The sequence below is a fragment of the Penaeus monodon genome, chromosome 6, assembly GCF_015228065.2.
Source record: "Penaeus monodon isolate SGIC_2016 chromosome 6, NSTDA_Pmon_1, whole genome shotgun sequence".
NCBI classification, from domain to species: domain Eukaryota; kingdom Metazoa; phylum Arthropoda; class Malacostraca; order Decapoda; family Penaeidae; genus Penaeus; species Penaeus monodon.
The window spans coordinates 45550425-45571855 of NC_051391.1; the positions used below are offsets into that span (position 1 = coordinate 45550425).

At 37.3% G+C, this 21431-nt stretch overlaps 2 protein-coding genes across 4 annotated transcripts in view; one reads left to right on the top strand and one right to left on the bottom strand.

The window, feature by feature from the left end:
- The first annotated feature begins 1551 nt into the window (after positions 1-1551).
- Positions 1552-9373, top strand: LOC119574568 (cyclin-J-like). Of its 3 annotated transcripts, XM_037921854.1 has the most exons (8): positions 1552-1703; positions 3529-3644; positions 4410-4581; positions 4704-4835; positions 5131-5283; positions 6275-6307; positions 6713-6872; positions 7770-9373. In XM_037921854.1, exons 2-8 carry the CDS (start codon positions 3540-3542, stop codon positions 7882-7884), a joined length of 870 nt encoding a protein of 289 aa, XP_037777782.1. In that variant the 5' UTR covers positions 1552-1703; positions 3529-3539; the 3' UTR covers positions 7885-9373. The 3 variants fall into 3 exon arrangements, with proteins under 3 accessions (XP_037777782.1, XP_037777783.1, XP_037777784.1); XM_037921855.1 differs by lacking the exon at positions 6275-6307; XM_037921856.1 differs by lacking the exon at positions 4704-4835.
- A 1077-nt stretch (positions 9374-10450) lies between these two features.
- LOC119574570 (sodium/calcium exchanger regulatory protein 1-like) overlaps positions 10451-21431 on the bottom strand; it is a 12243-nt gene continuing 1262 nt past the window's right edge. The window contains exons 2-4 of the mRNA XM_037921857.1: positions 12000-12172; positions 11144-11257; positions 10451-11028 (exon numbers count right to left, since the gene is read on the bottom strand). Of these exons, the coding sequence (XP_037777785.1) occupies positions 10975-11028; positions 11144-11257; positions 12000-12172 (341 nt within the window). The 3' untranslated portion in view covers positions 10451-10974. The remainder of the gene's footprint in view (positions 11029-11143; positions 11258-11999; positions 12173-21431) is intronic.

Here is a 21431-nt window from a genome sequence, read left to right on the forward strand (position 1 = left end):
ATAATAATAATGATGGTGATTATTATTATCACTATCATTATCATAATCGCTATTCTTATTATTGTTATTATCACTAATGTTATCATTATAATTATTATCATCATCATCGTCTTCATCATTATTATTGTTATTGTTATTACCAATTATTACCATTATCATTATAATTACTACTCTTATATTGTTATTATCATTATTATTATCATCATCATTACCATCATTATTATCAGTAGAATTGGTATGAATCAGAATTAATATCTTCACAGTACAATATATGTATTTAACCGGTTTCGAATATCTTCGTAAAAAATACATGTATTTCTGACGAAGATGTATTCGAAACCGATTAAATACATGTATTTCTGATGAAGCTATAATATAAACCGGTTAAATACATGTATTTCTGACGAAGATATATTCGAAACCGGTTAAATACATGTATTTCTGACGAAGACATATCCCAAAACGGTTAAATACATGTATTTTTGACGAAAATATATTCGAAGCCAGTTGAATACAATAGTTGTATTATGTAGATATTCATTCTCATTCATACCTTTTCTACATTTATCGCTATAAATACGGTTCATTATTATCAGTATCATTATTATTATCACCACTACCATTACTATAATTATTATCATCATCATTATTATCATTGTTAACGTCATCATTCAATGAAAATCACTATTCTGCAAGTATAGGAATTACTAAAGCATATCAAAGTTATTCTGATTATACACATCAAATTAATTAAAGTTTTGGTGACACTTATGGAAATACATTCCAAATCCTAAACGTAAATAATCAAGCAATCATTTATTATCATTATAATAACCTTTGCAGATATATCGTTCGTGGAAACATTATCGCAGACACAATGAATGCCGAATAAGTACAAAGATTTAAATGGCTAAAATTTAAATCAAAGATTCGGTTTTAACATAATATACATTCAAAATATCGGACAGAAATTAATGATATCGCGAAAAATACACGTGGTAAATGTTGACCATCAAGCAGATAACTAACATCAGACAAGACTTTATTCTAACCTCAATAGCCGCTGTTTCATAATAGCATTTCGAAGATTTTAACAGGTTAACAAGTGCGTTAATGTTTGCATACATTTCTGTAAAAGAGTTCATCTTCATCTAACTATACTTATTCGTATTCATACATAAAAAAAAAATCATTATTATTCATCCCGTTGTACCATATTCTTTATTTCCTTATCTAATGCATGATAACATTCCTTTATCTACATCTCATGATCGTCTTTAATATGAATAAAATATAAGTAAATATATAAGTACTATATCATGTAGTGAATATTGTCTTACATAATAAATGTGCTCGAAGTATACGGGAACGCACGTGTACAGTATGCATTAATTATAAATTCCTTGTCACCAGAAAAATTACAAACGTTTCACCACAATGTCCATTCCTTTTTTCTCAAAATAGTCTCACCCTTCAATAAAATATCGTAATGATATAACCATAAACTTTTTTTATGAGAAAAAATAACAAACGAAAGAACTCGAGGTACTGTGAGGGTGAAGTGCGGATTAGCAGCAGTTGGCAGGCGGCGCAGGGAAGTCGCAGCGCCGTCCTCCGTGGTGGCGACTTCGATGCGGACGCCGTCAGACGATGCAGAGAGCGGTAGGCAGACTGCTGCTACATTTTCCTTCGTGTGCGCCTAGGTAATGAAGTGAAACTGTGTATTCAGACAACAGATATTGTGATTAGAAGGCTGTGACCTGATTTGATAGGCGATAGGTGTTGACGATGGGATTTTATGGAGTTATGGGGTAGTAATGATGAACAATGTTTTATTTCGTATGTTTACCTTACATGTCATAAGTTTTCCTCATTAGTATATTATTCTCTGTGTTATTCAAACGTACGTGTGCTGAATCAAGGGCTAGGAGTAAGATATCTCGTAGGAAATCAATTGTACTTTTAATTGCTGATAGAAATAAACAATAACACGTGCGTTCATGTTTACTGCCGACGATAACGCGACTTCGCGACAGGAACATATGATCGCGAATAAAGAAATTGTTGATTGATACTTCCACGACAAATTAAGTGAATATCCACTCAGATTATTTCACAAAAATGTCTTAGAATATTTTCATAGAAATGTATAAGCTTAGCGTTATTGAAGCAGATGGGTGATATGCAGGTAATCTTCTGATATGGTAGAGTTTCTAGTCAGATACATAGTCCTTTTGTGTCTCCTGAAGAAAACAAAGTGTAATTTTAAATTCATAATTTGTTAGGAACATAACCATTTGTGGCTGAGGTTTGATCATAGTTGGTCATAAAAGTAAACATGTAAAATAAATCAGCTTAAAAAAGGAGTGCTGTATTCTATGATATCTTACTTTTCATAAAAGTCATGATCCCAGGACTTTTCTCTGTTTGTGTGGTGGTGGCATGCCTTCTGACACCTGTTTGCTGAAATAAGTTATAAAATCCTTTTTTTTGAAATTACCAAGGATTGATCATTGCAATTTACTGTAGTTGCTTCCTTTTAGTTATGTAATCATTCTTCTATTTCCTGTATTCTTTGGATTTCAGATTTCATTGTTACCCATGTAAAAATTGCAAATGAGAAATAAATATTATGATCTAGTTTTTACTAAATTTACACCAGCTTTTATAATTTGCTGGGAATGTTTGATTGATATATAAGAATAAATCGTATGTAATATAACCCCAAAAAGACAGTATAGGGTTACACCCATACTCAGACAGAAGTAGCAAATATATGTTAATTTTTTAATTTGTTTATTACAGAGTTTTGGATGTTCTGTCTTGATGTATATTTACTTTACTGTTGCTCCAAACCTTTTAGTCAAATATGGGTTTTTAGGATAAAGTATTTGTTTTAGGATGATGAATATAATATTTTGAAGAATATAATGGAAACAACAGTAGTTCACCTACAGTTACAGCAGACAGCCTTTGGCCCTACACACTGTTTGCATGTAGACCTGGAGTTAATTTTTTTGTTTGCCTTTTACTTTTCAAAAAATATAATTTAGGAAAAACACCTGTAACAGTTGGCAGGGAGTCCAAAGACACACAAGAAGAATTAATCGGACATAAAGTGCTATTTCAAAGCCACAAGAAAAGATTTATGTACATTAGCTCCATCTCAAGGCTTCCAAAATTTTGAAATATTTGTTTCTACAAACACATATATAAAAAGAAAGGTCATGTTCTTGTCCTGGAGAATGTGCTAGTTAGAGTTATGGTTCTATTGTAGCCCCCAAAAGTTGGCAGTTATATTATTATAATTATATTGGTTTGTTAGAAAACTAACTTTTTTTTTTTTAAGGATTTTTGGATAGGTAAGGGTTGGATTGATTTTTTTTTTGTGATGACTGTATGTTCATTCATATTAGTAGTATTTTGTGTTATCACATAGTATCTTTGTTTTATACTTATTAAAGTATCATTGTAATTGTTTTTACTTTTTTAAAAGATTTTTTAAGACAGTATAAACTTTTTTACCAGCTGTGTGAAAAATGGCTCGGGGAAGTACTTGGATGACAGATTATGCTGAAGATGTGCTGGCATGGATGCACACCAAGGAACTCCAACATATGGCTTACAATGGGAATTCTCCACAGGTTTGTTATCCATAATATTTTTGAACTTTTATACTTATCATGTAATGAAGATCCCCAGCCTTGCTTTTCTTTTCCATCTTTTGATTATCTCTCTCCTCTGTCTCTCTGCCTTGTGTCCCTAGCTTTGCATTTCCACTTACCTCCCATGTCCTCCTATTATCACTTTCTCTTTTTTTCTACAGTCTTTCTTTCTTGGCTTCCTTTTCTCCCTGTTCCTGCTCTCCATACCCATCTTCCTCTTCCTGTCTCCCTTCTTCTTTCCTCTGTCCTTCACATCTTCCTTTCTGGTGGTTTTATTTCCCCTTGTGTCCCTCCTTTCCTTTCCCCTTCCCTCCCTCATTCCCTTCCTTTCTTTCTCCTTTCTGCCCTCCCTTCTTTCTTTCCCCTTTCCTCCCTCCCTTCTTTTTTTTCCCTTTTCCTCCTCCTTCCTTTCTTTCCTCTTTCCTCCCTCCCTTCTTTCCTTTTCCATTTTCTCCATTCATTCCTTTCCTCTTCCCTCCCTCCATTCTTGTCCCTTTCCCTCCCTTCATTATTGTTCTTTTGCCTCCCTTCCTTCCTTTCTCCTTCTCTTCCTCTCTTCCTTTCTCCTTCCTCCCTCCCTATTTTCTCAATCTAGTTATTGAGTTTAGGAGAGTATGTAAGAAATCAAAATCTGTAAGGTTAGAATGCCAGAAAAACAAATTACCTGACTAAACCAGCCAGATGCTATTGTAATAAGATCCCTGTCACTTACCTTCTCATTTCAAGGTATTTTTTTTATTCCAGCTGGCAATGCGAGGAGCTCTGGTAGAATTTTTACGTATAGTCAGTGAGCGCTTGAAATTGAGTGTAGCAACAACTCATCTGTCAGTATACCTTCTTGATAGATTTATGGATGCACATCACATATCTGACAACCAGTTACGTCTTACTGCTCTCACTGCTATACTGTTGGCAGGTATTTGTCTTTTTTTTTCTTTTTTTTTTTTTTAATTCCAAAAATGGTTGGATGTGGAAAGTAGAAAAAATACCAGTTAGGTATATTAAAGTATTGTCATTCCTTATTTGTGATTTTTTCAGCAAAATTTGAAGAGAAGGATATGAATGTGCCAAGAATTCCAGAGCTGAATGCATTTGCCAACAGCAGATATAGCATAGCTATCTTTAACTCAATGGAAGCATTTATGTTGACATTTTTTAACTGGAGCATAGGTATGTCTACTTTCTATTACCATCACACTTGAGAAATATTATACCTTTGTTTGGTTTCAATCACTATTATAATATATTTCAGATTTCTTTGCACATAAGATGTATGCAATAACCTTTATTCTGTTGAAAATATTTTATTTAAAAATATTTATATATTTTATTATTTGTTTTTTGGTTGCAATGTATTTGGTTTTATTAAGACTATTTAAATTTTCCTCACAATTTTGATACTGCAAGGTATTTGGTGGAAAGATAGAATACTGAGAAATATAATTGCATACAAAATCTTATCCAGGAACAGTGACGGTTGCCCACTTTGCTGAATTTTATTTAATGCGTGGAGTGACTGCTGGTGATACAATGGAAGGAGCCTCACTTGCTGAACCTGCTCTGGCAAGACAGTCACTTTGGAAGGCAACTGCACATTTTCTTGATATATCCCTGCAAGGTAATAACTGTAGTTCATATTACTACTGCATTTATCTGGTTTCATGAATGTAGAAAGTAGATATATATTTGGCTTAATTATTTCCTGATTATCAATTCCAGCTAGTCAAATAATGCTTCTGCAGTTTTAAGTTTCTCTTATGGATAGGGGAAAAGGACATTGCATTTATGTATAACAGAGAAGATTAGTGTATCAAAATAGTCTTACATATATGATGGATTTACCCCCAAAAGGATGGCAAAGTACATGTTGGCAAGAAATGCTATTTTGGTGTGCTTTAATCTGTATGCTACAAGTACCCAAAAAAGGACATAAAGGTTCATAACGATGCCAGAAGGTTTTGATGGCCCAAATCCCTGAGTAAAGGGACAGAATTTATAAAGATAGAAATGTCTCTTCTAGACCAACACCTCCTGTAAAGGCCTGTCCTCACAAGCAGCATGATCTGCAGACACAGCAGCAGGCAAATGTAAATGGGATTTCATAGGCAAGACAACAACAAGGAAACTATTTGTTTACCTAGTAGCTTGTCCACCCATGACATCATCTCTACTTGTGCCCACCCATGTTTTCACTGATCATGCCTGCTTTTGTGGATAGTGGATAAGCCTTAAGCTCCAGCTGAAGGTGGGAGGTCACCCAATATCCCTTGGGCCAATCTCTCATCTACCTGACCGACATAATTACAAAAATAAAAAAAATGGTTTACAATGATAAATCTGGTTTGTGTATATTTTCTTTTACCAAGCATCATTGTATTCAACAGGTTAGAGCAGATGTTTCAGCTCAAGTTATTCTACTTTAATAGCTGTAGTATAGAGAACTTAAAATGTAATTTTAATGACTTTTGCCATGTTTCATCTAGTGTGCTTTTATAGAGTTGTACTTCAGATTATTATGTCACATATTAGTATTGATAGACCTGTAATTATGTTTGAATATTAAGAATGCAGTCGTACAATTGTTTACTGCCTCATTGTCTGTTTTTCAGTGCATCAACAATCCTGTTTTTTTATGGAACATGGTGGGTTATGGTTTCTTTACATCTTGATATGTGTATATTTATATGTATATGTATATATGAATGGCTATGTCTATCTCATATCTTATTAAGTGATTAATTTAAGGTTGTATTTTAGATTTATTGTATTTCAAGGAGAATGTGTTAATATCAATAGTTACTTTTGCAGGATTTCCAGTTTAGTTTCTTGCAATTTGTTTGCTAATTTCAAAGGTTAAGGGGACAATTTTAACTCTTATTTGTATCTACATAATTCTGTCTCCATGTTTTTATAGCAAAACAATTAGAACCTTTACTTGAAAGCATAGTGTTTCTCTTAGAGAATTTTGTAAAAATGTGAATGAATAATTTGTTTTGCAGAATTTATCCAGTTTGTATTTTTATGTCTATTTTTATAATATTTTTCAGACCAGGTTTTCCTTCAGTGGCGTTGCTCACAGGTGGCAGCTGCTTGTGTTGCATGTGGTCGCTTGTGCTGCCATTTGCTACCAACGTGGCCAGTATCTCTCCAAGCAACAACTGGTTACCACCTACAGTCCCTCTCACAGCTTATGGATCTCTTGTTTAGGTCAGTTGTTCCTGAAAGTGTTCTGTTTGTTCATGTTAATTTTACATTTCTATCATCCAACTTATTTGATATCAGAAGTGATATCAGCTCTAAGATAAATTTGGATAAGTTTTGTGTATATATATATATATATATATATATATATATATATATATATATATATATATATATATATATATAATATTTGTTATAACACATTGATTACTGGCTCCTTATACCTGAAACGCTGGTTTTTCATTTTGGGTAATATAGGTTGCATATAGTAAATATTTTCCTTTTACTTTGTAATTTTATCCTTGGCCTTCCTTTTTACTATAAATTCGGAAGAACCTTTGGAGTACAGCTTGTTCCACAGTACCCTTGAGTCTTATAAACACAAGTTCCAAACAAAACTAATCTTGTATATCCCTTATTTATTTTATTTTTTTTGTATGTGTTTTTCTCCCCCATCCAAACTTTCCACATTTACTTCAGATGTAGAAACCTGTCTATTGAGAATTTGAAGTATACCCCTTTCTACAAGCTAGAATTGTTTTTGTTCATAACAAATCACATTGTAAAATCTACATTGTAGCTGCCAACAATTTCAAATGCATTCATATAATTTTTTCCTTATCCAAAATTGACATATCTTCCTATTAGTGTACAGTTGAGATCCAGTGTAACACGATTAATATATATCTTAATAGCATGTGCCTAAAATTTATCACATTCCTTTTTACTTTCTTTTGATGACTTCATTGGTCACAGACAACAAAAAAGATGTTGCGAGACTACTTTGTTGATGACTCACATATGTCAGACACCCAATTCATTGGTGTTTATTACATTGCTGCCATATTGATTTTTTATGTTTAGACTTGACTTATTATTATTTCCCTTTCTTTTCCTGAATAGGCTGTATGAGAGTGAAGACAAAGCTAGCGTTTGCAGCACTCCTGATTCAGGGTATGGTAGTCGGTGCTCCAGCGTCCAAGGTTCACCCGTTTCTCATAGATTAGGGGAAGTATAGGTAAAAATCATTTGGTACCTTTCCACTATAGACTGAGGTGGACAAAATGTTCAAAAGAAAAAAGAAAAAAGGAAAAAAAAAAAAAAAAAAAAAAAGGGGTGTGCCTTTATAAACAAATAATTTATTGCATGTTCCTTACACCATTTCATGCACTTGAAGTCACTGATATACTTTATTTATGTTTATGGTGTCTGGATCATGGCTAACTCAAGATTAGGGTTGTTTATTGTACTTCAAAATTAGAATCTATTATTTTTAGGTGGAAGGCACATAACTGTTGGATATAGTTTCCTCCTTTCTGTGATATTCTTGTTGCTGCCAGAAATTTTGGTGGCTAATTTTTGCAATATTAATTTGCTAATTTTGATGTGTTAAAAAGGGAACTACCCATTTCTATGATATCTGATTATAGTTAGGTATAATATATAATGGATCAGTCTTAAGTTATTGGGTGTGGAGCATGTGTTTGAAGTATGAGAAAGTTGTGATCTGCTTTAAAGCATTTGATTCCGTTTCTGTTTTTTAACCAAACATTTGTCCTCTAGCTGCTTTACTGCTGGGACTTTTTGGTGCTAAATATGACTATTATAAAAGTCAAAGTATTGTGGAGGGAATGTAAATATTTACATCCAAATTTAAATATTCCAGTTGTGTTTCTTCTTTTGTATCCATGATATCTTTAATGTATTAAACTGTTATGTATGGAAATTATACTCACCAATTGTAATCAGTTTAGGGTAAAAATATACCCCACTTTATAAGGCAAGGTGATGATTGCTTTATTAAAAAAAAAAAAAAAAAAAGTTATAAAAATTGTGAGTTAAAATGGAATACCTCAGTCATGTTCAAATTTGTACTCACCCCTATTTCAGTTCATAAACATTCCATTATTTTAACCATAAGATGAAATTTCCCAGGTCAGGAAGTCTGGGGTCAGTTTGATTTCTTTGCATATAAAACTGGTGAGTATTCAGTATTAATTCATACATATTTGCTTAGTTTTATAGGTACAAATGTAAATTATTTTATTACACTGCTACTTCTAATGGGAACAGATAAGGTGTCTGATGGTAGTATTGGTAGAATGGTGCTATTTGCAATTATGTGTTGTGCATTAGCAAGACACAAACGAACCTCAAAGGTAGATTTGGAACTACTTTAATTTTCCTTGTGTATATCGTTCTTGATATTCATCAACTACAGCAAGTGATTACTGTCTGTGATATGTATTTAAAGAATTTTTCCTTTGTGTTAATTGGTATTAGTATTAGAAGTTGCACAATAAGTTTACCATAATTTTGTTAGGGTTACTTTTCATTATCCAATGTAAATAAAAGTTAAAATTTCTTTCTGTGTTCTAGTCAAAGTTCTAATAAGAGTATTTTTTGTTTAACAGATGTTTTGCTTTTCTGTGATACACATTTTGTTTCTTTGTTGTGTAATTGTGTGACTATGGTTCAGATGAGCCTTTCAATAAATGTTTTCATTATGTATATTTTTATTAATCACAGATTCTTTTTCTTACCTACACAGTGGTATTGAAAACAATTGGTTTACAAGATGTGTGGCAGTCTTAACATTCCAGAAAAGAATTAATTAAATATGACAAGCAACAACCACGGATTAACTTCAATTTTGATATGAAAAAAGATTTGGAGGAGGATTAATACAATGAGACTTGTATTTAACTGGTTCCAATTATATCCTTGTCACAAACTACTACTGAGGATATAATTGAAACTGGGCAAATACATACCTTGCACTGTGAAGGCGTTCACATTCTCATTCACACACTTTCCTAAACTTGAATTTCAACAACTTGCAAGAACTATCAAAAATTTGTTATATTTTGTGCCACACTGGGATTCAAAAGGGTAATTTGAATGCACCATAGGTCAAAGACCAGATACACCATACTGAATAATCTCTATGGGTATAGCAGTTTCTAATAATTTGATATAGTATCATATAGGGAAAGGTAACAATGTTGTTATGCTCCATAGGGTGAATAATAGAGAACAAGGAAGCAGATCATTAAATAGTGTTTACCTTGGTACCAGGGTACAAAGGAATGAGGAATATTGAACATCTCAAACTGCCTCTGAACTGCAATCTAGTTCTTGATTGGGCCTGGTATTCTCAGACACTACTTCTGTAAAGGTATAGTTAGTTTAGTCTATACCCGACTAATTTAAGTTTATTTGGTTGATGTTCTTGACTTAGTTTTTTACAAATTTAAAATTGTTTGGTTAACCTACTAAAATCTGTTTTATTTGGAAAAAGATGCCTATGTGGCAAATACATTTTCCATTGTGAAGTCAATCTTTTAATCATAAAGAAAGAATTTTGCTAGATTCATATTTTTACTTTTACAGTACTATAGATAGACAATTTTTGCAGTACTTTCATCAAGGAAACCATTTACTATGGTATTTGGTTATGAACTCTTAGACAATTGGAAATATATGAGTGATATTGCACCTCTTCCATGGTACCACCCTTTTTTGTAGATGTTTACATGAAAATCATTTTGTCCTGGATGGGTAAATATAAATGAAATGCCAAATAAATTTGTTTCAATTTAATATATAAAGTTTACAAAATGACTAAGAGATATAAATGTTAATCTCCCACTTGCATTTTGCCATTCATCCAAGTAAACTTGTTTAAATGGAAAAAAAATCTTGGTAACTCTTACCATAAACTGTACTTAGGTTTTTTCCTTCTTTGGTTAAAGCATAACCACAAAACATTATCAACTGAAGCTTTTTTTTACAATTTGAAGAGAACAGTGAATTTTCTTACTACAATGAAGCCTGCAAGACAGTTTGAGCAAACCAAATGGGATGTGAATAGGATTACTTGATTACTTCCTTAGGGAACCAGCCTTTCCATAAAATTATACATCTGCTTATGATGAATGTAAAAAATGCAAAATAACCTTTTAATCTCTTGGAAAGTTTACAATTAAATTTATTTTAACACAAAGTGTTCCTGGATAGAAATTATAATTTTATCTTCAATGACAATGTGGTCCTTAAGATTTCAAGTAACCACTTTCCATACTTGGGTGCAGATAACTTGCTGGATTTATTCTAAACGAGAGTAAACTCGCTTGCAAACAATGTCATCAACCTTGCACTCCTGAAAATGAAGACATTTTATAGATTATAATTTTTTTTTTTATTGCAACCATATTTATCAAAGGACTTCCTTAAAATATAATTCATATTAATTTTCATATTTCAAAATTTCTTACCATTAGCATCTTGTCATCAGTGAATTCTCGGAGAAGTTCAGAATCCTTCTCTTTCTTCTCCTTGTCACCAACTTGCTTGTGAACTAGTTTGTTGCCATCCAAAGTAATGGTTGACTGAAAAGTACATTTGAATAAATAAATACATAGGCATCTGAAGATAAACTACATACAAAATATAGAAGTACTTGCATAACAGATAGAGATGATATGTAGAATGGAAAATCATGATCAATTGCAGTTTAAAGTTACTGTGAATATCAACTTCTTTGCTATAATTTGATATGCAGTCAGTCTTTTGTTGTAAATGGCAGTCACCAATGTGCGTTTTGGGGAATATTTTTTTGCTGAAAGGGTTTTCTAAACATATAATGAAAGGCACCAGAACTAAGAAAACAGAAGATGAGAAACAAGACAGTAGTTCTCTAAATGTTCTTCAAATCTGCTATCTGAACAGGAATATAAAATGAAATCATTTGGTCCAAGATCTTTACAATTTTTTTCAAATCCATGTCATAATTGGTATTGTTAGGATTTGATTTTAATGAAGGTTAAATTCTGTGCCAGTCCTTCAACTGTACATTGCTTTTATAATCTTTATTAAAATATAAGTAGGAATAAATACACAGTGTATGGGGGTGGGGGGGATCATACTTATCAAATTATGTTTGTATACTTCTCTACAAAATGAGTTGGCCGTCTAATATATTTTATCATGAATCAACTATATCTGCAATACTAAAATTTCTAGCTGTCGATAGTGACTCAGAAATAAAAATATACTTAACATCTTTAAACAAATGCAACTATACTAACAGCTTTAACTAAAACATACTAAAAAAATGCAACTGCACCTCACCTTTACAACGCGGCCATCAGCTGTGGTCTCTTCAAATTCCTCCCCCAACTTGAACTTGATCTCTGTGGTCTTAAAAGTGGTGGTCGTTTTCATTGCGTAGGTATCGCCGTCCTTGGTGATCTCGACGGTGGGGGTTGCAGCATTACCCATCTTGCGCATCACCAAGCCAACACCTGAGAATGGATGTCGGCGTTAGCATACGTTGAGCTGATACAGAGATCGATTTTACAATGAAATTGGTGATTACCATTAAACATTCATTACATACATACACACACTGTCTAGTAAAAAAAAAATTATATATATATATATATATATATATATATATATATATATATATATATATATATATATATATATATATATATATAGACACACACACAAATTAGTGTTCCTATCAAATTCCCCTGTTCGATAAAAAAATAAAAAAATCCCAGCCTATTTAATACTGAGAACAAAATATACAACAAATCCATAACCGCATAATGTTTTTAGGGGAAAGGAGCAGACGTTCCCAGACTTGCTCTCCCTGTATGCAAAAGACGCTGCTAACAAGACACAATGGATTATGTCCAGCGCCTTCATAGTGCAGTCTTTACATCGCTAGCTGAGCGAGTCCTGAGAACTAGTTATTTCTATAAAAGATCCGGTGCAAGTACATTTGCAAACACCAAGAGGTGCAACTATTAGAATACAATTTTTTTTTTTAAATAATTACAGTAGAGCGCGCGCACAGTCTGGGACGTAGACATGCTTTTAGGACGGGAAAGCATTGAAAAGAATGTTAATATTTCCGGAAAACAAAAGTGTAATATTTCGGTAAAAGACTGGTCTTAATTTGCTATTCACATGATCCGACACAGTTTGCAAATGTCTGGTCATGTTGATCCAACCGCGTTTGTAAAGTTGGACGGCTGTTGAGAGGCTTCCCATGGGTATAAGCAGACCAAGTACGAAGTACTTAAGGCCACTTAAAACACTTCATGTACTCGCATGCATACATACAGATGACAATACTTTTCATATATACATACTGCACGTTCTATTTCGATACAAAGGTATCGAAGATTTCTGGCTAAGTTTGAACGCTTGTTCAGAGAGTATTCTTTCTATGTAATTACAAAAGTTACATCGCGAGCATCATATGAATACATAATTTTGTATGGCAAAAACCGTATATCTGTACAATGCGTGTTACATCCCTTCCCCTTGTGATATACCTATTGAAATCATATCTTCTCCTGCACCCATTTTAAACACTAGTTACCATAACACACAGACAGACAGAGAAACAGACAGACAGACACACACACACACACACACACACACACATTTTATACATTAAATATGCCAAAATAACTGTAAAGACATGTACACTCCCTAACAAACTAAAAGTAATGCTAACATTATAAACTATCTAAAATTAAATTAACGATAATTCTGAGTGATGTTTCAACCGTTTGGGAAAATCTATATACCTGCGGTCCCTTTCATACCGCTCTTGTAAGACAACCTCACTACACCTGCGCCATCTTCCCCCCCCCCCCCTCCCCGTAAATCAATACTAGACCCCGCATCTTCACCCTCTCCTTTATATCTATGGGTCACTTTTTACTTGAATATGGGAGTTTATCCAGCTGTTAGTGCGTGTGAAAACTGTCCTATATAACACGGGCTTAGCATCTGCCGTTCCAGGAGATCCTTGTCAGTTCCAATACTATTTTTACTATTTCAATCCATCGATGGACGGATGATATACATATTCCACCATATAAATATAACCGCTTGCAATGACGCAAATCGCTGTACTACATCTCCTGGCAGGCCCACCAGGTGAGTCGAGCCAACTGACGACGACCCAGTCACCGCACATTCGCTACCACCTGACTGTCCAGTATTACTAATAAACGATGTTTTAAAACAGTTACAAGAGTCGTATTCCATAAATGCTGCCACCCAATTACAATTTTGGTTCTAAATTCTTTATGAGAAGCAAGTAATCAGAACTGATGCGTTGGTTTGGGTTTGTGATCAATACATCGACAACAATGACGTAAGGAATATTATATTACTAGATATTTTAATACAGGTAAAAAAAAAAACACTTGTCAATCCTTTCAACTTTGGATTCTAGACAAATCTCGGGATTTTTTTCCTCAAGGAGCTGCGTTATCTTATCTAGACTTTCCTCAAGGAGGCTGTTCTACCTCAACACCTTCGCATAAAATTGCACAAAATTACTTTCTCGTGCAATAGTTATTGCTCATACAATTCATCTTCTCCATATTCTAATTCCATTTCAAGTCTACCAAACATTAAACGAAATATCTAAAAAAAAAGAAAAAAAAATCAGTAAATCAGTAAATATTTAATAAACTCGCACAAGTCAGTGTCGGACCTCAGTCAACACGAGCCCTGACAGGTCCGGAAGCAAGTATGCACAGTTGCCAGACCATGAACTCTGAAGAGTGCACAAGAACTGAAACGTAATGGTGGTACATTTTCAAAATATCACGTAAAAAATAAATAGTTAGGAGTTAGGAGCCGGAAATAGTACTCCAACATTTATGTATTTATGTACCTACTAAGAAACCCATGGCATGAATATATTTTGAGCAATGGAAAAAAAGGTATGATATGGGTGGTAGCCTGCAGGGAGGGAAGGAACCGAGAGGAAGGGAGGGAACCGGGAAGGAACCGAGAGGGAGGGAAGGAACCGAGAAGGAAGAGGGAGGGAGGAAAAGCAAAAGGAAGACGGGCGGAACAAGAAGAAAAATGAAGAATTTTACTATCAATATGCAACTGTATTACTATCTGTAAAGGAAATCCTTCCGAGATTCGTTATTCCTGAAAAGAAGCAGCGGCTGCATGCATGCATGGATAGAGAGAGGGGGAAGGGAGAGAGGGAGGAGGGAGAGGGAAGGGAGAGAGGGAGGAGGGAGGGGGAAGGGAAGGGAGAGAGGGAGGGGAAGGAAGGGAGAGGGAGGGGAAGGGAAGGGAGAGAGGGAGGGGGAAGGGAAGGGAGAGAGGGAGAGGGAGGGGAAGGGAAGGGAGAGAGGGAGAGGGAGGGGGAAGGGAAGGGAGAGAGGGAGGAGGGAGGGGGAAGGGAAGGGAGAGAGGGAGGAGGGAGGGGGAAGGGAAGGGAGAGAGGGAGGAGGGAGGGGGAGGAAGGGAAGGGAAGGGAGAGAGGGAGGAGGGAGGGGGAAGGGAAAGGGAGAGGGAGAGAGGGAGGAGGGAGGGGGAAGGGAAGGGAAGGAGAGGAGAAAGGAGGAGGAAGGGAAGGGAAGGAGAGGAGAAAGGAGGGGAAGGGAAGGGAAGGGAGAGAGGGAGGAGGGAGGGGGAAGGAAAGGGAAGGGAAGGGAGAGAGGGAGGGGGAAGGGAAGGGAAGGGAGAGAGGGAGGGGGAAGGGAAGGGAGAGAGGGAGGGGGAAGGGGAGGGAGAAGAGAAAATAGGCCGTGGAAAAAAATGTGAGCGTACGTTCACTGCATACAGCCAGTGTCATGTGACGTAACCGCGCTTGAGTGACAGTGACCATGGCCGGTTAGTGTCACACGACGCCCTGAATAAGAAAAGACTTCAAGCCCACCGCTTCTCGCCAGGTTCGAGTGAACATGAAATGCACAAAACATACAATATGAAGACTCATCACCCACCCTCACCCCCACCCCCAGCCCGCTCGTTAAAAGGACATGAGTACATGGTTACAACACTGCCCAGTGCCGGTCCCAGTGCGGCGACCTCCATTCTCTATTACTAAGCTCGGCAAGAATGCCCATGTGTTTTTCAAATCATGATCTCCCCAGACGTCTAAGATACGTCTAAGTCAAGAATCCTATGCGAGCCTATGTAATCATCCTAAACCAAAGGGTCTAGAGAGGCGTTCTTAAGTTTAAACTTAGTTAACCTCGTTTACTACAAGAATACTCTTAGATGGTTATACAGTAATACAGTTATACAGTAAGCGGGAAAAGGGAGTATGCCATCTAACATATTCGAGGCCATCCTTAATAGATCTAGGAACCTTCACCCTTTTTCCCCCCCACTATTTTCGACAACCAGTTAGAGTGCGGCAGAGTGCTGCGGCAACACTTTCCTTCCTTATAACCGGCCACAGCTGTCACAGACTCGGGCGAAACCACGTGAGCCCCCAGCCTCGCTCCACACGGCCAGATGTGGAGGAAGGGGGGAATGCGCCGTCGTTCACCTTCCATTAAGTGGCTATCTTCTCCAGTTTACACCAAATCGGTCTGCCAGGATCAGCAGTCAAAGGAAAATGCGTGGTATAACCGACGGTATTTAAAACGACCAACTAAAATGCCTAATACGCATTAATCTTAAAATATATATTTAGAGTGAGTGACACAGCTAGCAGGGTGTGTAACGTAGAGGAGGGAGGCGCCGTCCTTCCTTGTCGCCAAGATCCACCAAATGGTTTACGCCGACTCTGGTATCACAACTGAACAATAAAAAACAAAACCAGCAGTAAAATCGACGGTATTTAAAGGATCAACCGTATTTATCTAGGCTAAGCAAGGTGTGTAATATCATTATTTCCAGGTGGCGAACTAGATCTGAGCGGCTAAATTATATTCAAAATTTGCCAATATTACATTTATTAATAAAAAAAAAACAAGTAGAGAAAAAACTATAGTTCCACGTATTGTTATTTAATAATAATAATAATATAATAATAATTATAATTATTATAACAACAACAACAACAATAGTAAATTAACAACGATAATTATTATGACAAGAACGAATAACAAAAATCAAGTTTCAAATAACTGTCGAAAAGGGGACGCGAGTACCATTTCCGCATCTGAAGTAAGTTCCACTGCACTTTACATGACCGGTTCACGCCCTCTTCACCCCGCCCGTGTGTCGCCACCGGCAACTGACGCAGAGAGGGAGGGAAAGGGGGAAGGAGGAATAAAGTGGAGAGAGAAGGGGAGGGCGGGAAGGATAACGTGGAGAAGGGAAGTGGAGAGACGGGAAGGGGGAAATGAGGGAGGGATAAGTGGAGAAAGGGAAAGGTGGAGTTACCGAGGAAAGGACAACGTGGAGAGTGGAACGGGAGAGGGGGAGAGGTGGAAAACGGGAAGAGGCGGATGCAGTGCAAAGGGGGAGTGTGAAAGGCAGAGATAACGTGGGGAAAAGGGGCGAAAGGAGAGAGAGATAATTGGACAGGAAGGGGGGGGGGAGATATAGGGAGACATATAGCGTCAACGCTACCCTCCGAAGCAGGATCTCAGACCGTCATGTTCCCTCCATGACCTTCGGGTGTGACGGAGCCTTCTCGTAATCTCATGACGCCGACTTGTTTTGAGGAGCGTTAATGCTGTGTACAAGTCGCCTGATAGCATACTAAAAATATGAGACTTGCGTTGCTGCAATAAAAATTAAACCAGTCTCCCCTTCCCTCTCTTGGACGCTCCGTCAGCACCTCAAGTGTTTGTTTGAGTGCTTGTTTGGATTGCCTGCTTAATGACGCACACATTAGACCGGGGAGCAACAAAGTCCAATCGAAGGGCCGTTAAAGCACTTCGGGAAAAACACTACGTCGGCCACCTACACTCAAGGTATAAAAGAAAATAGAAATAGAATAGAATAGAATAGAATAGAATAGAAAAAAGATAAAGAAAAGAGAAAAGAAAAGAATGGCTTGACTTGGCTACACCGTCGCAATCGATCAAATTGATCCGACAAAAACTGGAATAATAATAAACATGCGAGTTATAAATTCATGCCTTTCAGCCCCCACATCCCGGCTGCACCCTTGCCTTTCAGCCCTTCCCACTTGTCTTTCAGTCCCTAACTCTTGGCCGCACCCACAGCTTTCAGCTCCCCCCCCCCCCAAGGCATGGCCGCACCCTTGTCTTTCAGTCCCCAACTCTTGGCTGCACCCACACCTATATCTTTCAGTCCCCCTCGTCCCCTATCCGCACCGAACACGGATTCAATATACAGAACATACTGTATAAGAAACCCCACCCCAGCAGTCGACCAAACGCTGCCGGAGGATCGGAAGTGGCGTGAGCGTGCCTGCAGGAGCCCAGCAGAGCGTGGGATACATCTCACGACCACCACGCCCATTTCTCACAACTATGACGAAGCTCGACGTCTACGTAATCATTGCTTCTTGATATGTGACATTTACTCGACATTAAATAAAACGCCTGAACTTAAAAAAAAAAAAGGTGCTGCACAAGTCGGTCCGAGAAATCTTGGAAACAAGTATTGGTATTTTACCTACTACATCGTTTGCGAAATATGATTATTAATCGTTCTTCAACTTCTTCAAGTGCATCGAGTTAACAAAAAAAAAATTATAAAACATAAAATAAGAAACATTCATTTTCAGGCTTGTCAGTAATTTGATAGCAGAAAAAACGACCATCTTCCAATCACCCGATATTCATTGTATTCTTCCGATCTTGGCCTATGATGCACTATTTGGGAAAGCCGGACGAGCCTGTCAGCTGCCGACATCCCCGCCCGCATCTTCTATGGGTAGGCCCCGCCACCACCCGAACCATCTCGACTCCTTTCATTATTCACAATCTAACTACTGATTATCTAAAGTATTTTGCCCAGACGAAAAGTTCTGAAGTAGATTCGGTCATCTAATTAAAGCGACCATCTTCCAGCGCCCTGCTCCCACCTCCACCCACCTAAAGCCAGTCTCGCAATGCAGATATTTTCCCACTCAGATTCGATCTAGCTGCAAATATGAACGGGACAATCACTGCTATGGCTATTCATGGCATTCACATTACTTACTGTTTTGAGTTTATATATTTATATACATTTTATATATATATATATATATATATATATATATATATATATATATATATATATGTGGGTGTGTGTGGGGTGTGTGTGTGGGGGTGTGTGTGTGTGGGGGGGTGTTGTGTGTGTGGGGGGGGGTGTTGTGTGTGTGGGGGGGTGTTGTGTGTGTGGTGTGTGTGTGGTGTGTGTGTGAGCGCGCGCGCGCGCGTCTGATATACATAATAAATTATGACCTAAATATAGACTTATTACAAGCACAAGGCCAAAGCATTATCGACCCACAAGGCCAGTTTTAAGGGTTTCCGCTTAACCAATATCGAAATATTCGATCTCCCCACAATGTTCCCGCCACCTTAATAAAGAAAACACAAAGGGTCCCCTTGGCAATCCGCAGGCAGCTGGATTGTCCTTCTTAAAGGTTATTTCCCCCCGTGACAAAGCCGATTGCGTTTCCAGGAGGAAACGAACTACAGCTTGCGAGGGTTATACGCTACCTCCGCTACTGGAACAGTTGCCACAAGACGTGAATTTCTTTGCATGGAAAAAAAATGTAATGGAGACCGAACCATATAGTCAAAGGAGCAAAACGCCTTTACAAGTCCAACCTTTCCAGATGCTAGCGTGTAATTCAGTTAATCAATAGAATTTGAGGTAAAAGCCAGAGACCCCGTGGTATGTCTGGTACAATTTAAAAAGAATAGGGTCTGGCGACTGCAGCTGCGCCGACCGGATCGTACGATACCACCACCCCACGCCTCCGCCAATGGGAGGCCGCTGCCAGTCCCCGCCTCCACACCCCTCCAGACTCCTACTCGCCGCCCATTGAGAACCGGCTCCTGCATGCAAACCTACAGACCTTTAAGAATCAAAAGGGGAAAACATAAGAATAACCAGAAATATGGTAGCACACCCGAAACCTTACTACAAACTACACGTGATCCCATTCCAGCAACAACCCCGTCACAAAAATCAGTAGTGGTAATAGATATAACAGTAGTAGTAGTACTAGTAAACTAGTATTGATAACAGTAGTAGATGTAGTGATAACCATGGTAGTAATAGTAGTAGTAGTGATAACCATGGTAGTAATAGTAGTAGTAGTGATAACCATGGTAGTAATAGTAGTAGTAGTGATAACCATGGTAGTAATAGTAGTAGTAGTGATAACTATGGTAGTAATAGTAGTAGTAGTGATAACAATGGTAGTAATAGTAGTAGTAGTGATAAACTATGGTAGTAATAGTAGTAGTAGTGATAAACTATGGTAGTAATAGTAGTAGTAGTAGATAGAGTAGTAGGTAGTAGTAGTAGTAGTAGTAGTAGAGTAGTAGTAGCGTAGTAGTAGCAGTAGTAGAGTAGTAGTAAGTAGTAGTAGTTGTAGTAGTAGTAGTAGTAGTAGTAGTAGCAGTAGCGGTGGTGGTGGTAGCAATAGTGGTAGAAAAATAATGATACCAGTAATAGTAGTAATAGTGATAAGTAATAATAAAGTGGAAATACATAGGCAGTTCAGACAAATAAAACCATGGATTCCCAAAGTCAAACAAACACACACACACACGCATACACATATACACACACACATACACAATACACACACACACACATTACACAACACAATCACACACACACACATACACAACAACACATACACACACAATACACATATACACACACATACACATATACACACACACATACACATATACACACACACATACACATATACACACACACATACACATATACACACACATACACATATACACACAACATACACATATACACACACATACACATATACACACACATACACATATACACACACATACACATATACACACACATACACATATACACACACGCACAAACACGCACACACACATTGACACGAAAGCATTCAACAGTACAAAATGGGTGCATCAATGCAGCATTCTTTATGAGCATTAGTATTAGAAAACCTTGCTCGTGGCAAAAGGTTCCACGGATACCTTTACAACGCGCACATCGACCGACTTTTCGTGACCGGTAATGTACGCAAGGATTTATCCGCAGCGTACCCGCGAAAACCAGTTTGGTCTATGAAATATTCAAAGCACTCTAAAGTGCGTAGTGCACAACTGGGTCGATAAAAGCCAGTGATGAGTGTGTGTACAGGATTTAGGGTAACGTGCGACTTAACGATAGACCAACAGTCAAGTAACGCCACTGGCAGTTAGGGTAACGCGTTACGATAGGCCTACTGACAGAACGCAACCAACAGTGACGCCGCCCAAGTGACGCCATTGATACGAACGCTGGTGAGCCTGAGAGCTGGGCCTTAGTAGCGCTTGTGAAATCTATGAACGAATTGAACTGCCATGAAGGAATATTAGAAGGGTACAGTAAGAATGACAAGTCAAGTTAAGGAGAACAAGGTTGGGATAGGTTAATAGCAGGGGCTTTACGATTCCAATTCAGGCCATGAAGGTTGATCGGGAAAACCAATTCTGGTACAAGAATGCAAGGTTACTCTCTGTATCGGTTGACAGTGCAATTGATAGGATAGGATCACGTGAAGAATCCCCCCCCCCCTCAAAAAAACTGGGGAAAGGGTGAGGGGCGGAGGATTCTATAATAGCTCTCAGGTTGCATTTACGG

What these genes read in the sequence shown, in the direction of transcription:
- LOC119574568 (XM_037921854.1), top strand. Translation starts at nt 3,540, where the DNA reads ATGGCTCGGGGAAGTACTTGGATGACAGATTATGCTGAAGATGTGCTG. An exon ending in ATTTTTTAACTGGAGCATAG is followed by an intron (nt 4,836 to 5,130) that starts GTATGTCTACTT and finishes AATCTTATCCAG; the next exon opens with GAACAGTGACGGTTGCCCAC. An exon ending in TCTTGATATATCCCTGCAAG is followed by an intron (nt 5,284 to 6,274) that starts GTAATAACTGTA and finishes TCTGTTTTTCAG; the next exon opens with TGCATCAACAATCCTGTTTT.